Source organism: Scomber japonicus, chromosome 6, assembly GCF_027409825.1.
Source record: "Scomber japonicus isolate fScoJap1 chromosome 6, fScoJap1.pri, whole genome shotgun sequence".
NCBI classification, from domain to species: domain Eukaryota; kingdom Metazoa; phylum Chordata; class Actinopteri; order Scombriformes; family Scombridae; genus Scomber; species Scomber japonicus.
The window spans coordinates 19381772-19401044 of NC_070583.1; the positions used below are offsets into that span (position 1 = coordinate 19381772).

General features: G+C 40.9%; 1 protein-coding gene across 1 annotated transcript in view; it reads right to left on the minus strand.

The window, feature by feature from the left end:
* The window catches only part of nectin1b (nectin cell adhesion molecule 1b), a 79505-nt gene that overhangs the window by 24982 nt on the left and 35250 nt on the right, over positions 1–19273 (minus strand). Inside the window, exons 2-3 of the mRNA XM_053321073.1 lie at positions 2079–2450; positions 303–602 (exon numbers count right to left, since the gene is read on the minus strand). Of these exons, the coding sequence (XP_053177048.1) occupies positions 303–602; positions 2079–2450 (672 nt within the window). The remainder of the gene's footprint in view (positions 1–302; positions 603–2078; positions 2451–19273) is intronic.

Genomic DNA, 19273 nt, shown 5'->3' on the forward strand with positions numbered 1-19273 from the left:
CCACAGCTCATGTAGAACCACAGACAGCAATTATTTGATCAGTTTTAACACTGAAACTATGCATCAGATTTCAAAATAGTTTTAAGTAATCATACGAAAATGCTGTATTTATGATGGAGGCAGGTAGTGCTGCTGCCTTAGCACAACACTGGTGACAGGCGTCGTTTTACTGGGGAAACATGATTTGGTACATGGAACATAAAATATAGGCAAAAATTCAATTTATTTTATCACAAATTGAAAAAAAATTGTAAAAACCAAACACTTGCTCATATAGGAGTTTTGAGAGATTGGATTCTTACATTGCACATTGAGCACCACGCTGTCTGTGATCTTCTCATTTCGGTACGTCACAATACATGTGAGCTTCTGTTTGTGGGTCTCCCGGCTCGGTATGACCACGTAGTTGCTCCGTACCGTCACCGTCCCATTTTGGTTGCGAGTCTCCTGGTAAGTGGCTTCACCCTTCAACCTGGTGTCCCACTTGATCACACTTGGGGGCTTCCCATTGGCTGATACACAAGTGGCAACAGTCATCTTGCGTTTCTGAGCCCTGGCCACAATGGTGGGTGTTGTCAAGGTCATACGTGTCATAGGGCGAGCTGTAGAAAAGAAAGCACAAAGCAACCAAATCACTAAAATGTAATTGAAGCTAATTAAACAGAGATCTTGTGTTTTTTCTTTTCTTTCACTTTGCATCTAATTTTAGAGCCTAATTTTGTCTACTTCACCTACACTCAGCCTTAGATTTGATGAAAACAGCTATTTGAATTAAATTAAACTCAGGGGCTGAGATGAAAACTGTGTTGTAACTCAAATCAGGCAAAGTTTTGCTTCGTTCCCTTCTCAAAGCCAAAGCAGTTGTCAAAGCTCTCACAGATGTAGAAGCCACTTGCCTACCCAAATGCACAGTCATCCAATTTGAATCCTTTGTAAGTTGCCAATTAGCAATCTACTCTTAGTACATCAAAAGGCAGGCTTGAGCTTGAGTGAATGCACAACTGAAAGAGATCTTTGAAGGCTGCTGGTTGGTTATCTGCACTCAGGTTCCTGATGTTCACTGAGCCACAGAAGCCTAAAAAGACCTCAGAGGCTCAGTGACACAAAATGGGGACTCAGAGCTGACAAGAAGCTCTGGCAACAGGGACTACTTAAGCCAAGTACGTTTTCTTTTACTGGGACTTAATATAAAACATACCAACACTTAATTTCTAATTAGATCACTAATCAGAGTCAGAGAACAGCCTTTTCAAAGCTGTCTCTCTTCAAGATTAACTACATCTCAGACACTCCTTTTTTACCCAAGATAAGATTATTCAAGCCAAATTACACACTCTGAAGTGGCCTTATTGATTTCCGTCTCACCTGCCATTTTTATTGACTGCTCTCTGCGGTAGTTTACTATTTTATAAAAGCCATATGGCCCAATCTGGAATTGGTGTTAAACAACACATCATCCCACTCATTACATCATGAATCAGTTAAAATGATTTTCATATCAACATTGAACATGTAGAATCAACTACAAGTTCCACAATGGAGTGAGAGCCTTGTGGCTGCTGCAGTACAGAGCTTTTCACAATTGCAGACTGGGAGATATAACTGTAAACAACCAACCAGCAGCTTTAGCAAACAGAAACAGGCCATCTGGTTTGAGGTGCTCTGAAGGAATTCAGCCTACTTTACAACAAAGCCTGTGGCAATGTATTGTTGATGAGCAAAGCTGTAAAACTGTTTCTTTTTGCCTCTCACTAAAAAGGAAGACATCAGTTTGACCCTGTTTGGCCACCAGTTATCTGATTTTAAAGGAAAATGTTTGTTTCAGTCAGATAGAAACTAGATTTGACAACCAATCAGGACAGCAGTAACATGTTCTCGGAAATCACTTCACTTTTTTTTTTTTGGTTAAAAACTTGAACCACTGGACAATTACACAATCTGAAAAATGAATTGATGACTCAGATTTGGATCTGCATCGTTCACTAAAGCAAAATATTTTGTCAGTTGTGTAAAATTCCACTGCATATTTAAAAGCCTTAAAAATCATTAAGTTTACCACAGTTTCTACAAGTTCTTACCAAATACTGTGAGGTTGACCATGTTCTCACGGTTGCCTGCAGGAAACGTGGTGTACTCGCAGATGTAGGCAGCTTCATCAGACAACTGCAAGTTGGAGAACATGATGGTGGTGTCCTCCAGTGAGGGCGTACGGTGACGAACTGCTGCTTGCTTGAAGCTGACTCGCTCCTTGAAAGGTGGTAGAACGGACACACCGAGGGCAGGGTTGGCTATGGCCACATTCTGTTTGGTGCCATTAAGGAGCTTCTGCCAGGTGACTTGAGAGATCTTGACAGGTGGGTTACTATTGATGAAAATGCAGCGCAGCTCCACTTGTGAACCCACAAAGCCAGACTTACTGGGGTCCATCTGGACCATCTGACTGTTGCCAGCTAGAAGTAGAAGAAACACAAAGAGAGAGGAAAAAGGAAAAAACATTTAATTACGATTAACAAGTGTCCAAGGCCAAGCAAAGCACTCCAGTCAATAGCAAGTACATGCACTGAAAGTCAAGGAGTCAATTCAGCCTCCTAGGTAGTATATAGCACGCACAACACTGGCAGGATTTAGCCACACACTCTCCCATACAGCAGTAGCAGGGTCAACTCTCTACACATCACTGTAAAAAGTTGGTACTTTTCACAGTGGTTGTGCGTGTAAAAGCTTGGGGAGTTGATATTAACATAATGGGCACATCTATACAACCCTGTCTTTGTCCACGAGGGTACTGTTTCTGATGAGATGGGAGGGCTGAGCAAGAACCAATGCATCACTAATGAATGAGTACAAGGGCAGTGAGTTGGAGCCAAGTCATCGTCTGCTGTGCTCCCTCCACCTACCCAGCTCCACACTGGCTAGCCCATTGTAATTTTAATTACTTTTTACTCACAAATACTTCAGTGATGCCCGCAGCTACGTGGAGTCTGTGTAAGCACTCAAAACAATGAGAACACACACATTAGCTATATAAAAAAACACAGCAATTATGTTCCTCTTCCCTACTACTTAAGTCTGTGAGGAGTTTGGTAGTAAAAAAAAAAGTGTCAAACTCCTTTCTTTCTCATGCCCAATATGTATGCTCACATTGTAGTTAATGTTCTTGAATTAGATGTTCCTTACATACAGACTGCTTTTATCTGGTGGTGAAACTGTGATCATATTAGGATGTTATTGTCAAATGCATATCTTTAGGATTCTTGGTCAGACAAAATAAGCAATTGCTTGCTCTCACCTTGGACTCAGCAGATTAACTGATATTGACAATAATCTTTCATCAATCTGTAATTCAGTGTGAATCTTAAATACAGCTAAACAACTGCAAGTTTCATCTACACCTGATCTGATCTCAGGAATGATTGCCGTCTGAACACAGGTGTCGTGAAACTGCTCCAGGGACTGTGCATCCTGTTGTCTTCAATCTTTGTTACACATCACACACACACACACACACATCTTTGTTATCTCAGGCACTGATTTATGTTCCTTTCCAGGTGAAGTCTGATGATGTCCCATTTCCTGGTCCGACAACCCGCGGCTGGGACTGTATTTACAACCATCCGCAGCTATAATTATCTCCTATGGATAGACGAGGGCCCACAGGAAGAAAGACTGAAATTCCTGTGTTAATCACATGAACTCATAAAGCCACCAGTGAATCAGGTCATAAACAGAGAAAGTATGTTGTGGTCTCAAGTGGAGGACTGGGGTCTACACACAGGCATCACAAACAGAACAGCTCTTTAACACTGAGTAACTGCATTACAATGATGGATAATCGCTGCGTTCAGAGATAAAGTTTCCACAGGGGGCTTTAAAATGTAAAAGAATATGTGAGAAATATCCATTACCGTACATACCCACTGAATACAATATTTGATAGTCTATCTTCCAACTATACAGAAATCTGAAGGGGTGGGGGGGCTTCTCTGTGTGTAGGCTGTCAAATTGTCTAACCAGCAGCACCAGCAGCAGTTAGGAAGATTTTTCTTATAAAAAACTGAAGGTAGTCAGCTGAAGGACACTGGGGCACAATACATGAATGGAGAGAGGAAACAGTTGGTGCAGACTCTAGCAAGGAGATTAAGATGAACATGTATTTTTTCCCCCATCCTTCACAGCTTTCATGCAACTCTCAGATTGAATGGCTTATGCTGAAAAGCAGTGCATTATGAGAGAAAGGCAATTTCTATTTATTATTATATGCTTTCGCTCAAGTACAGCCTTTGCGGCCTACATCAATTCAGAAAAAAAACAAAGTGACAACCTTTTGAAGTTACTGAGTGCACATCATCTTTCATTTCCTACTGACCACATCAGCAAGACCCTCTCTATAGAGATTTAAACTTGGGGGATTTGAAGATGACAGATTGATTTACTAATACAGTTTGACAGGGAGGACTGGCAACCTTGTCATCTGTACCTTGAGAAACACCTGTGTCCTTGCACAGCTCAGGGCAATGCTTTACTCCGTTTTTATCACTACTTAGATTACCAGTTGCAGCAGATATAGTATGATATTTTTTTGAACAGCAAACACAATTTATTGTGTGACAACACTGGTTAAAGTTTAATCTTTAGTTGGGGCGAAGTAGGGGGAGATGTTTGTGCAGTGGAGCTGTACTCACAAATATGTACCTGGCCAGACCTCAACCACTTGAATACTAAAACAATACTGTCAGAGGCGGCTTGTGTGAAAAGCTGCAGCCCCTCCTCGCTCTGCCCTTCCTCTTTTGAGTCAGATCCCACTCCCCACTCAGATTGAACCAAATAAACAGCAGCTCACGCAAATGGAAGCCAGAGGAATAGGCATAATTATACAGCTACAGAGCCCAAATCCCCTCCGTGAAGGACCAGGGGCGCCCACAGGGACCCCTTTCACTCAAGGACTGGAGGAGTCCTTGGCTGAGCACACAGTAGAGCTGTAATTACAGACTACACCACAGAGCGGCAAAGCCATAGAAGAGCAGAGCCACATACACGCAAGAGGCATTAAGAAGGTAGATTTTGGGAGGGTTATGGGAGCCAGTGATGCAGAAACAGAAGAAGAAAAAAAAAGATAGGCAAAGTAGGGGAAATGCAGAGCTGGAGAGGGGGATAGGGAGACAAAGAGGAAGGTGGAGCTTCTGGGAAATTTCTAGGTGTTCTGCAGGTTTGAGGTTGGCTGCCGTTGTCACTTCTGCTGCTTTGTTCTCACACTGACAAAAGGGTGACTGGGGGGACAGTCATGCTTTAATACACCTGGGGACAGACACTGCCTTGAGAGTTGCCAGTGGAGAAAGAAGCCTTATTTCTGGAAGGAAAAGCAACAAGACAAACAAACAAAGCGGAAAGTATGCCCAAGCTGGCAAAATATAAAAAAAAGAGTGGTTTGATTCACATAGGTGAGTGAGCTGACTTGGATCAAGGGGGACATAAGGGGCACTATTAAAACAGCTGCTGCACCGTCTGGCCCAGCACTGATAGCAAGAGACTCCCAGGGCCTCAGCACAGAGCTGTGCAGAGAACATTCGACTGTAATAAGATCTGGCCTGTCAGGCAGCAAGGAAAAGCATGTGCTTTGTGTTGTTTGCATATGGAGCATTGGACAATATGCGGGGCATGCTACACTGAATAACAGCCTTCAGTGAAATGGCCTTCCTATGGTGCATGGATGGAAAATATCCAGAAAGATGCAGGGCAACCTTTACTGCAAAGATTTTATTACTCAGATGGGAAAACAAACAATAATATGAAAACAAGCTTGATTCCATTCTGTATTAAATCAAAACTGACTGACAAATATGGCATTAAAATTTTACATTTGCTTTTTGTCTCTGCTGCAGAGAAAAGAGTCAAACATCAAATATATGACATTCCTACATCAGTTTGTTCCAAATAGTCTTCAGGACGATGTAAAACCAGAACTTATTCTATACAGAAAACAATAACAACATCATAAAACCTTAAACAGAAAACCAGGGCTCCATTCCCTATAGGCTAGGAAGCTCCTTTTCCATAAAAGGAGCTTCTTGGCAGCTCATGTCGGATATGTAACACTATTCTTTTTTCAGCTGAACTGGCCAACAACCAATATTTCAAAAGACAATTATTGGCTCGTTTACCATCACTTGGTCCAAGCTGCTCCAAAATAAATCAATTTGTGCCGAAGTCAAGTAAGTTCAAATAATTCACCTCTAGCTGCCTGCTGCAATGTGAGGCAAAGAGGCAAATATTATAGGACTGAATTTTACAAGAGACACTCATTAATGTCTTCTATTTAAAGCTGTACCAGGCAACTTGGCAGACTGTCAGTCCCAAATGGCAGTGAGACGTCTCTGTTTGAAGTTTGAATACTTCAAAACCCAGGAAAATGTGTAATGTGATGTCATTAAACTGCACACTTCTTGGACTTAAATGTCGTCTTCTCTGTGGTTTTAGGGGGGCGGAGAGAGTGAAGAGTTTCCATTTTCACTGGACTGAGCGCTCACTTTTTACATTTAATTTAGGCATTTAGGTCAAATCTATGACGTCTCAGTTTGTAGATATGAAACTGTCTCCTCTGCTGCAGCTCTGCTTTGTGAGTCAGGCAGATAAATCACGCATATTTTTGTATAAACTTCGTTCTAAGTGCAGCTTTAAAGCTTAACACATGAAGACACATCATCTCCTCATGCTTGATATGCTTTGGTTACTCCATTGTTACTTAAGTGGGATGCTGATAGATAAAACATGGCTTGAGCCACGCGGGATAATGACTGTTTAATGTAGTCCCAGTTCCCACGGCAATGGAAAAGGCCTCTGTGCTCCTCTATTCATGGCCACACATGGGATGTTTAGGGGGAGTCCAAATCTACTGTCTGTGCCTCTCTCTCCCTCACACACACATTCACACATTGCCCATTAGATGCTTGTTTATTCCCCTGGTGGAATCTTTTATTCTGTTTTTTGCTCATGTTATCAACAGATAGAAGACCTTTTCAAATGCTTTATAAAATAATTTGTGGTGTTACTATCTCTTAGGGATAACTGGGAGCTATCTCACTATGCTGGATGCTTTGATAAATCCATATAGAGCATTTCCATATGCATGAGGGGCAATATTCTAGGTTTAATGTTGCTTTTTGCTCACTGTGGCCATTTAGCCTTTTGAGATGGAGCAGAATGTGTCAGAAAATGTGTTTTAATCTACACTCAGACACTATTTGATGGCGCTTCAGCCAGGTCTCTTGGGTAAACAATGGCGTACCTGCCAAAGCAGCTCTCTTTACCCTCTGTCTCCCCAAGCAAACATTTAACTGCCTAGGCAAGCAAAACCTCACTGGAACAGATGGTTAGTAGACCTGTTTCTAATTTTCCACTATCTGGTTCAAATTTGAAATAGTCTTTTGTACAACACACTTGTTCGTTGAGGACAATGTAACATCTGCTGCGCTGTAAATGTTAATGATTATCAGGAATATTTATTATGTTAGGCAACTTCCCAATCTGGGACTACTCCATGAAAGAGGCTGTGCATTTTATTTTAACTATTCCCAATGGCTGTTTGTTTGGGGAAGGGAGAAGCGTAATGACCGCATACCATGGAACAGTAGTCGTGTGTATTCCTCCAGGGTTATAAAATTACAGCTTTCAGGTTGGTAGTGCGTAGCATCGGCCAGTCAGCCTCGCGCAACGATTCTCACCTAATGTAGCTGCGTGCATCGCTTCTGAGGAAACACGAGGTTCTGAGCACAAGCCCACACACACACACACACACACACAGGCACACATGCCCCTCGAGCGGCTTTAAGGCATTTCAAATGTCAAGGGGATGCATCAGTTCGCCTGCAACGGAGCTTCTCATCTTAGTTCAGCGGGATAATGATTCATCCTTGAATGAAAACACTGGAAAACACCACAACTCCATTTTGCTATCAGAGGATTTCAAAGAACCAAACATAGAAGATGATACAGTGGAGCATATCACGCTCTATTTGTTAGCCTCTTATTAACCTCTTTGAATTTAAATGTACAGTATGTAGCTACGCCTCTGGATTTACTGTAATTAATGCTTTTATATTCTAGTCAAATAGGAAATATGCTAGAAGTAATCTGGGATTTTAGTTGTCTTTGACCGCAGCAATGACAAAAAAGCTGGGCCAAAAATAAGGCTTTTGCCCTAGAGAGGGAGAGACAGAAACAGAGAGAGAGAGAGAGAGAGAGAGAGAGAGAGAGAGAGAGAGAGAGAGAGAGAGAGAGAGAGAGAGAGAGAGAGAGAGAGAGAAGGACAGAGAGAAAAAGAGAGAGCGAGACTATAGCACGTATCAAGTGTAAACACAGTCTCAGAGAGCTCTGACCCTCCTCCCTACCCCTGCAGCTTAACTAAACAAGGCCACCACGGTTTCGGTCCTACGGCACAAAATAAACAGAGCTGACGTTACCTGACTAAATGGTTTGATGACATCATATACTGATACCAGATAGCGAGCAACTGTCAGTACACAAAAGGACAGATTCCTGTGAAAGGGAGAGAGAGTCCCCTGTAACCTGGTAAATCATTACCTGTAAACTCTACAGTTGTGGTTGTATGACAGAAACTCAGGGAAAACCAGAGCAACACATCCAGATACTGTATCTTAAAGTGTGGTAGAATAAACAAAATGTGCTGTAACAGCAATAATAGCTAGATAATAAAACTTTTTATCAGACAGATCTCACACCAAGACGCTGGGGAGCACTTACAAAGACCAGACAATTAGTCAACAAAGCATCTCAACCACAGAATGGACTCAGCACACAAGATGATGCACGCGGGTTATTATTCAATAATGCAAAAGTTTCCAGAGGCTTTCAAAGGAGGGCAGCTGTTGGGCGCCTTAATAGGAAAGAGTTGATCAATAAATAAAAAGTGGGCCACAGGCACGCTGCAAGGTGATGCATTATAGTCTCAGTAAGGCCGAGCCCCAGCAGCTGCAGGTATAGCCTGGGAGCACATTAAGAGTTAAGGGTGAGATGGGGTTACATAAATGTGATGTAGAGGATTTTGGGGAGTTTAGGGGGAGGGTAAGCAGCAAGAGTGACACACAGTGGGTCAGACGTGGTGAGCAGATTACAGCACTCAGGATATTAAAGTGGGGGGGAGACGATGCTGCAGGCAACACACCTCCTGTGGAAATCTCAGTATTAGCAGAGGGTGACACAGAGGCTATGTCCACATTACTTTTGACACAGTCTACATAATGGTACAATAACACAACTGCTGCAGAAGCAAGCTTTTCCTCATGGCTTTAGGTCAGGATGCAGTCCTGGCAGGAAAATCTTCTTAATGGACTACAAATAAACTGTATCCTGATATACATTCATTTAACATCTATAGGTAGTGAAAGTACCCCTAAACTCACCTGATATGACACCTAAAAAGGCACAAAACATGTTAGTTAACGTACGTAGATAGGTAAATCTATATTATCATTGGTTGACGGCTACTCTGTTTATTTTTTAATAATTCATTATTGATTGATTTCTTTAAGTCACTTATCAAGTAAAAATGCCAAATATATGCTGGTCCATCTTCCTGATATGAAAATGTGTTGCTTTTCTATTTCATATATTGGAAGACGTCAATAAATCTGAAAATTAGACAACAGATAAATTGGTGATGAAATTACTAATGCTTTGCTGCCTTAATCACTGCTGCTTGTGAAGGCTGCTCACTTTTCTTGCATGCATCAGTATTAATGTGTGTTTTCTAATCATTTGCACATTAATAACATTTTAAATCATCACTGAATATGCACAGAACAATAAAGTGTACAGGATTAAAAGGATGGTTTTAAAGTGGGGCGTACAGAATCGGGAGGGGTTCTAAGTCTAAACCAGCACCACTGCAGTACCCTATACCTCCGCTAAGTACCCAGCAAATACACCATGAAACGCATATATAATGTCCTGCCAAAAAGTGCTGAGAAAGAGTCTGGCTCTGGACAACCATGCATGACAAATCCTCCTCTCACACCATCTGTTCCATTGTCCACAAGTAAAGATAAGTCTTGCACAACCACTGAATACTTCCATGTGATTATGCCAAGCACTTGTGTTGGATACATTACAAAACATGACGATTTCAAAAATCAAACAACTATTCAGCTCAAACCGGTTGATCAATTATCGGTCGGTAAGGAAGGAAATGAACATGTGGAGACAGTCTGCCGCTCTGAAGGTCTTGATGGGTGTAAATCCATACACCACATGCAAGGTGACCTTTAGAAATACTCTGTGAGAGCACAGAATATTGTTTTTGGCATCTGACCTGTGTCAGCCTTTACTAGAGGAGTTTTTTTTCCACCTTTGTTGACAAGGCCAGCTCTTAAAGGCTTGCAGGAGGGATGAAGACCTTTGGGGGGTAAATAGGTCCACTGTAATCGTACTGAGAAGCATTGTTGCATGACCAGTGGCTTATTAAACCAAGAAAAGAGAACGTACAATCAATATTTGATTAGAGTCACTTGTGATTTTTTTTTTCAGACATTTCCCCTCTGTGTTATATGGGAGCGGCCTCCATAGATTTCTTGAAAGAAATGAATGTTCTGCATATCATACATTTTTAAAGATGTGTGGAAAAAATAGAAGAAATGGCTGTCATCAAAGTGCATCTCTAATTGTCATTGGGACGTAAACAGGACAGCAGGGGCAATGCGCACACAGCTCTGCTTGTTGGTGTGTTGCATTGAGCTATTTTTCTCCAGCATTGCTGGCACAGGCCATTTACACAGCAGATCCATTAACATATAGGAGAGGGAATTCACACTCCAGCTGGATTGGGCAGTCGGCTGAAGCCCCAGTCTGCTATCAATCAACAATCACGCTTAGTATGTGTCTGAGTCATGATCATCATGGGACACTGAAAAATGTTGTTCATTTGCTGAGTTTTGTCACAATAGCGAATCTTAGCTGATTGCCAGCCCTCATATCACATTTGAAGGTCTAAAGCAACACTATTGCACGCAAACTGAAAGCAATACAATCTCCTCATCAGTAGCATCGACCTAATACTGTAACAAACCAGTCATCTCTTTGCACGTGTACGAGGAATTAAGTACAAATAAACACGATTATAAATTTTGCCCTGCAGTGACTATCATTTAGGCATGGATTAGTATCCTGTTTTTCCACCAGAGGAATGAATGTGCAGAGTTACTTAAGCTGATAAAGTTAGATGTGCTACACTAATTTTATCCCTGAACATGTTATCTTATCTTGTTATTTAAATCTTTTTTTACATCGGTAATGCATGTACATTTTAATAGGCATTCCTTGCTGCAGTTTAAATGAAAGATGCTCTGCATGCTCTCTAGCTTGTTTCAGGCTTAATATTGAGGATAAATTATCTGTAACCTTGACTATGGACTGGCTTCTTAAAAAGACTGACATAGAACTCGCAGAAGCATCAACAGTGAGTACACCATGTACACAAAAAGACAAGATTCACGCTAATATATAGCAGATATGGCTACATGGGGACATATAAATGCTGGATCCTAGTCTTTGCCAAATTCCGCTTTTTCATGTGTGTTTTGATCAGAAACCTCTATGAAATCCAGCGGTTCTCAGCAGAACTCCAAGACCAGGGCTGAACCATTTCCTAAACCACGACCACAGCCTATCTTTCCAAGGCGAGTAAGGCTCCATGTTCCACATACATATAACCGTTGGAATGCTCACCACATCTCAGGACCATGTTCATATTCTGCTGCATGTGCTTTCCAGCTGTGATCGAGTATTGTCTTTCCCACCGGCCTCTGAGCTTCACCATATAGTGTTTTTTCCATACATCGTCTTTCAGTACATGAAGGCTGCGTGAGATATTATCCAGTATATGAAATATCTCTGATCATGGCTTATATGTTCATTTCCATCTATCATTAACGACTGTTGTATACCCAAGGATAGAATAAACAACACTGGGAAACTGAGATACTTTAAAGACTTGATAATAATATCAGATAAAGCTATTTTCTTTATACTTATTTTTGGGGCCCCTGTACCTTTCATTTCTCCTATTGTGACACTGTTTATGATGGAAAGCTTTAAAAGAACACATGAAATAACAGCACTTAAATGTCTGCACAGCAACTGGTCTTTCAAGCGAAAAGCAACTGGCACTGAGACATAAGTAGGGAACCACAAAGCCACAGCAAGGGAAAAGGAACAGACTGAAAGCTCAATAGGGTGGTATGAGTTACTCCAGTCTCCACTGGTCGTTAGATGTCTAACAATGTGTATTGACACGGAGACCCAGGACACAAAACCATTCGCTACATTCTCAAAGATGTGCAACGCAAGAAAAACAGGCCAAGCACTTCTAAAATGTGAGTGGAAAGAGAAAGAATGATAGCTGTAATCAATCATAGGAATCAAAAATCACGACTCGACTCTGGGTTTCTGAGTTTTTTTTTGAAAACATTGCAGTGGGTGGGCTATGGTCTGGGGGCATAAAAAAGGCAGGAAATGAACTTGCAGTGTTTTTTTTTTTTTTTGGTAAGTGCATTTGCGGCTGAACACACTTCACCCACAAGTGTTGAATAGAAGCTGAAACCAGATTAAAAGTAGCGGGATCAACAATCACGTGCTACAAATCTCAACATCTAAGTTTAAAACTTTGGCCTAATACTTAGTAACATCTAGATAAAAATGAACAATGGTGAAGAGAGCTGCCATTGAATGGAGATAATTGCACAATTCAATGCAATTTCAGTGTGGCCAAATTGTAACTGTGTGACTGCTGTGTGACTGCTCCTCTGACAGCCCGCGCTATTAACTGCAATAAAACCAGCACCGTAATTACCCTTCGTGTTAAAATACATTCTGTAGTTAAACTTCACAGTGTGCTGATTCGGACGTGAAATGCAGAGGGATGCACAGTGAAATGAGCCTGCAAGAATGGAAGGGGTTCTGGCTCGTAAAGCTTTGATGAAACAAAGAAAGAAAAGTATAGCTGACAAATCCTGATAATGTATTACTATTGATCAGAAGCAGGGTAAGTGAAGCAGGCAGTCAAAGGCAGATTTAACAACTCAATTAGTCTGTATTGAAATCCCTGTCACTCACTCATGAGAGTAACCAATGGCGATAACGTACTGCTTTTTGAAAGAATAAAAAAAAAAAAAAAGAGAAGAAGTCTGATTTGAATTCTAGGCTTGTGAAGGGTTGAGAGATCTGTCTCCCTGGAAGCCTGCATCTGTCTCTTAAGTGATGATATAGAAGACAACCCTAAGCTTTTTGTAGCCACAAACAAACTTTATCCCAGATGAAATCACTCACGTGAACGCCTACGCTTTGACATTAATAGCCTTTGAAATCTGCTGACAGGGTTTAGACTACCTCGGTAGCTGACTGAAAAACACAGGGGCCTGTCCAGTGGGAGCCCAGATGAAATAGCTGTACACTGCATATACACACTTTTTCCTCAAGGCTGCAGGAGTATTATTTGGAGCTCTTATCCTCCCTTACTGTGTCTATACTGTGGGTTGCTCATTGTTTGACAGGATTGACAAGCTCCCTGGCAGAGCTGATTAAAAGCTTTAAGGTCATAGAAGTGGGACAGATATCGAGCGAACACCTGTCTCCTCGCTGTGAGCCAGTCCCCTACTGGGTGTGTCCTCCATTGGCGCAGGATCAATGGCTCCATTAAGACTCAATGTGGACTCTTTTTTTTTTTATTTGACAGTTGACAGCACTGCTTTGGCTTGCAAAGAACCTTTCACCTGGCTCTTCCTCTTTTTATTTCCCTCTGCTTTTCTTACATTCATACATAAAGGGGAAACAGTTTTTTTCCTTTCACACAGGAAAGAGTTTCTCAGCAGGTGATCATCATATTTTTGTACAGCCAAGATAATCAGCTAACCTTTACTTTTGCTAAAAGAAGGTTCGGAGTATAATCTAGTACGACAAGCACACATTGCAATGTTTTTTTTTTTACGGCTTCAGACTTAATTTCATCATAGATTTCCACATCCTGGTAAAAAAAAAAAAAGCTGCTCACTGAAGATTTGCCAAAGGATTATAGATCATTAAAGAGATCTTTGAAGTTCGCGCAAAGCCTCTCCAAATAAGTTACCTGAATCACAGAGTTTGCAATGTTTCTGCCACTTGCTTTCTCTTTCAGCTGAAACCAGTTTTCTATTTAAGAGAGGGTATTCACAACCTGCAACAGCTGGTCATGCTCCCTGGAGTCATAATCCAAAAATGGACATTTCAATTTACTTCAGCTTGAGTTTGGATGATAGTGAATTAAGATACTTGCTGCTATGGATACCATGCCGATTTCATCCCCTATGGTAGGCTTTCCACTCATAACTTCACAGAAGTGAAAATGTTCTTCTTTTGACATTGTATCTCACAATAATCTATAAAATGAAACCTAATACCATAGCTTTAGCCTTGGGATCAGACTTCAAGGGATGGATGACTTTCACCAAAAGATATCTTGAACCGTGTCCCACACACCTCTCATCACTACTTTCATCGGCAGAGTACTTCCATTTTCACAGCTTTCTGGATCCCTCCCCCACATAGTCACCTAGCTGGTCTTTCTTGATATGATTCAGTGGTTGAGCACAGATGCACATTGTGCCTCTGTGTTTATCACATGAATATGGTTTGTTATCTTGTGTCTGTTTTCCGTGAGAAAATAAAGCAGAAGATTTACTGACTTAGGAGAAGAGGGTGAAGTTAGTGCTTTAGTGCACACGAGCATTATCAAAGTGTCAGACCTGCTCATTTTCACATTCCCCACAAAGTGATGTATTTAATCTCACAATTTGATGTTTTAATTTCATTATTTTTGTTTCACTGAAGAATGAAAAAGATCAAGGAACTGTTGATTATTTTGATGAAAATAGATTAAGTGTGAAATGCTTCAATGACTAACTACAAATACAGACTATAAAGGAACCTTGCTGTTTGAGTTTATTAATGAACTGGTAATTGACTCATTACACCAAATAAACAATGACAATACACGGCTGATTCGGGGGGAACCACACAAGCGCCTTTTCATTCTGTTTCCACATTTAGATATTTGATGACATTGTAACATAACAGTAAGGTGAAAGAAGTGAGCTCACATGTCTCCAGTAGTGTTTTCAAGTAGATGTGAAACTGTGTTTGCTGGAGTAAAGGGTGAAGGTGTGTGAGTGGAGAGCTAAGTCACTCTATTCACAGCTGCACTTTGGCCCTTTTTCATGTATACATTTTTCCTTTTATCTATCAGGAGTTGGTTGTCAAGTGTGGTCAGAAGAACAGAGGGGTGAAATATAGTGTAATGTCCTGAGGCTACATTTCTAAAATCTATTGTGTTAGTGTATGGGGGAAAAAAACCTTTAAAAACAACATTACTTGTGTTTTCTTTGGGCTGACTATTGAATCCCACTGTTTTTTTTGGTGCCAATTGAAATGTGCAACACCAAGTATAGAAAGCGACTGACTCTCAAAAGTTGGCTTTGAACGCCTCATCAATTTGCAGACTTGTTTAATCTTTTTCTATTCATATATTTAATTGTTTAAATAATACGTTTTGACTGTTTATTGTCAAATGAAACATATTCCTAAAAGCAAAGTTCTGTCCTCAAAAAAATGTGATTTTATGTTCTGTGATTTTTAATAATGCATAAAGAAAGACAAAAACAGAGAAGTTTACACAAAACCACTTATGTTTTAAAAGCTCTTTTGTGTGATCACATTTGTTGTTTGACTAATACAACCCTCTAATATATCTTAACTATATTCTAAATAGTAGTTTTCAATTTAATTATTGACTACTCTCAACAATTAGAGCAATGACATTTAAATTGCTTCTCGTTAGTTAAGGATCAAGCCTTTGCCCTGCAGCCTGGGTATTTTTGTAGCCACCTAGGGAACACTTACTGCCACCAGGATTATAAATGCCAGTGTTTTCAGCAGCAGTTCATTAGATAGTGCACATATCTGTTACCTAGAAATGGCAGAAGATTGGGTGAAAATTTCTCATCATCTCGGTGCCCTTCACAGATTGCAACTGTCCCCTGTGCTCCCACACTCACTCACTTGCAATCCTAGGCTTGCGAGAGCTGGTGGAAAATGTCTGAGCAATGAGAGTGAGAGTGCCGGTGTCCTGACAACTGACAAAAAAAAAACTGGATTTGTGCATTTGAAGTTGGAAAGATTCATATTGCAGCACACACATGGGCGTTGTGAATGGATGCTAGAATAAGGCTCGACATATGGGCTAAAGCAGGCCAGAGTGAAATAAAGGGCAGTGAGTTGTGACAGTGGTATTCCTTGTGGGCACGGTCTTGTGTTTAATGTTGTTTAAAGTATTTAGATTGTGTTGTACATTATTCTGTCATGCACATCTGTGAGGTAATTAATTTCAGTGCAGCAAAATGTACACGTGGCTATTTGAGACTGCAACTGAATGCACAACAACAAGACATGGCTGAACTAGAAAGGGAGACTAAAGGCTAGCATCCAGTCAACACTATATTTGACATAACTGCAAATGTTAATGTAACCGTTTTAACATTTTGACTGTGGTACTATATAAGAGGAGTATTTCTTTATATCTTTATAACTCTAGATGTCACATAAAGGATTGTAAGGAAAAAAAAAACAAAACCTCAGCCTACAGTCCAAAAGCATGCAAGATTCATGCTAGACCATCACACAGTTACTGTCTCAGAGTAAAATTCAATAAATCACTGAGTGACCAAGGCCAGTGGTGGGCTGAGGGATTTCAACAGAGACTGGTCTCTTAAAACGTCCTTTATTTTTTCCAGCATGGCTGCTGTTCATGCTCATATGCTCTACAGTGACACAGCCGACCCTTCATACATAATAGATGTGTTGGTGTCCATTGAACTGCAGATGCTATAGAGACGAAGGGTTGGTACAGGGCAGAGACAATATGAGATATTTTATTCAGTGTTTTATTAGGATTAAATGCGTTCTACTAAGCAGAAGCCTCTCCTGTGGTGCTGCTTGAATTTATCATGCTAATGCGGTAGCCGAGGATGACACCATTTAGTATCGATGGATGGGAAAGTGCATGATCGCAGAGGCAAATGTTGTATCTGATTGGATTAAATCTTCATTCATTAATGTTTTTTAAACAGGAGTTATTGACCTGAGCATTCTAACTAAAGTCAACATTGTATTTTTGAGCAATAAATGGCAAAAATGTAAAATAGTAAACAAAAAAACTGAAAAATACATAATCAAAATAAATGTGAAATCAATAAACTGTGAAGCTTTTCTTTAGCCACCGTAGAGTAATTCAGAGCAGGAGTAGTTTATTAATTTGTGGGCTTATTGTTCCTAATGAAAGTGGATTAACCAACAAACTGGCATTAGCTCCATTTAGATTTAACTGCATATTTTTATTTCAGCAATGATCAAAGGCATTAGCTTCCTGGGAAGTGGGAACATCGATGGTATACAGCAATTAACAATATATTGTATTCCTATTCCCCAAACTGTTAGTTGTTTAGCAATTATCATGCTCACCATCATTTTGCTATAGTTTTGAAATGCTATTTACTTTATGAATACAAATATCTTGTCCCTTCTTTAATCCTGCTGTTGTACAGAGAGGAAAAAAAAAACAAATTTAAAAAAACTGTTAAATATTTATGTAACAATTTCTTAGCTACGAGCAGATCTCGCTCGACTGCACTAAAATGAAACTCACTGTGACCTAGTTAGGAGAATGCGACATGACAAGGCTGTGCCCGCCCTCTATCCGTGAGACTAGCCAAGCAGAAACGGCCATATCTGGCATGATATTTTGCATGGGGATGCTTATCGACGGTTTGTTAGCAGGATGCGGGGCAGCCAGGTCTGTGTCCTACTCCTTGGCTGATTAGGTGGGTGAAGGACAGACTCTGGCTGATACTGCTCTACATTGCAGGAGGCTGAGGTGGCTGTGCTTTGTTAATGTGCTGCCACTCCCCTGCAGGGTGAGCAGGCCTGGACAGGCTAAGGTGACGCTCCCCTCTTTTCCACAGCTCAGCCAGCTTGACTTTGCTTGGCTGATGAACTGTGACGGGACACAACTCCAAGGTTGTTTGTGCTACTCCCCCCCCCCCTGCAAAGCCAGTTGGAGCAAGAGTGTGAAACATTGTTGAACCCTGCTGATGGCTCTCAACCTTCATATCAGCTGGCTCGGCTGCACCCGTAACACACTCCAGTGAACACCTGAAAGATCCCCACTGTCAGGATGTAAGAGATGCAGGCCGTACAACCAGCTGCTTATGTTTCAATATGAGAGGAAGAACATTAACAACATCACAAACCTGCCCAGACATGATTTACCTTGCACAACTTAAAATGAGTCAGTCCTGTGATCGCAGACACTGTAGCATTCAAACTCCTGGGAAGTTTCCTCACAAGTCAATCTAAACAAAGGGTTCTGAGTAAGTGTGTGTGTAAAGAGATTGCATTTCTTTTGAATTACTATTCAGATCTCTTGTATATGCCATTCTTTACTAAGTTAGATAGCCTATAACCATAATTTATGGGTCTCAAAGCACACTGTAGAGCTTTCTGCTAGTAGCTTTGTGATAATTCTCCCTTCACAACTAAGAAGTGTTACAAAGAGCCCTGTGTTCTGTTAAAGGTGCAGTGTGTAGAATTTAGTGGCATGTAGCGGAACGAACTTGGCAGACATGCAATATAATCTTCATAAGTATGTTTTAATTAGTGTGAATTCACCTGAAAATCACAATTGTTGCGTTTTTGTTACCTTAGAATAAGCTCTTTATATCTACATAGTGAGCGGGTGCTCTTCCACAGAGCTTGCCATGTTGCTCCACCATGTTTCTATAGTAGCCCAGAATAGACAAACCAAATACTGGCTTGAGAGGGGGTTCACATTTTTCACAAATTTCACGGTCACTGTAGGGTCTTCTACAGCCTTCGAAGGAGAGGCAGGGATGTTCAGTTGATTGCAGTCTGTAACCTCACTGCTAAATGCCACTAATCCTACACACTGGTTCTTCAAGGTTGTCAGTTTATGCTGTTCTCTCTGCAAGTCAGATATACACAGTCCATCATGTCACTGTGCTTCAAGATCTCCTTCACATTTCCTGAAATACAATCCAACAGCAGTCGGGTCATGGAGAGGCTACTACTAAAAACCAATCAGTTAGTGACCATTGTACGTTTAGCAGGATGCCTAAAACATTCCAAAGTGAGAACGGCTGCCAAAACTTCTGCATGCTTA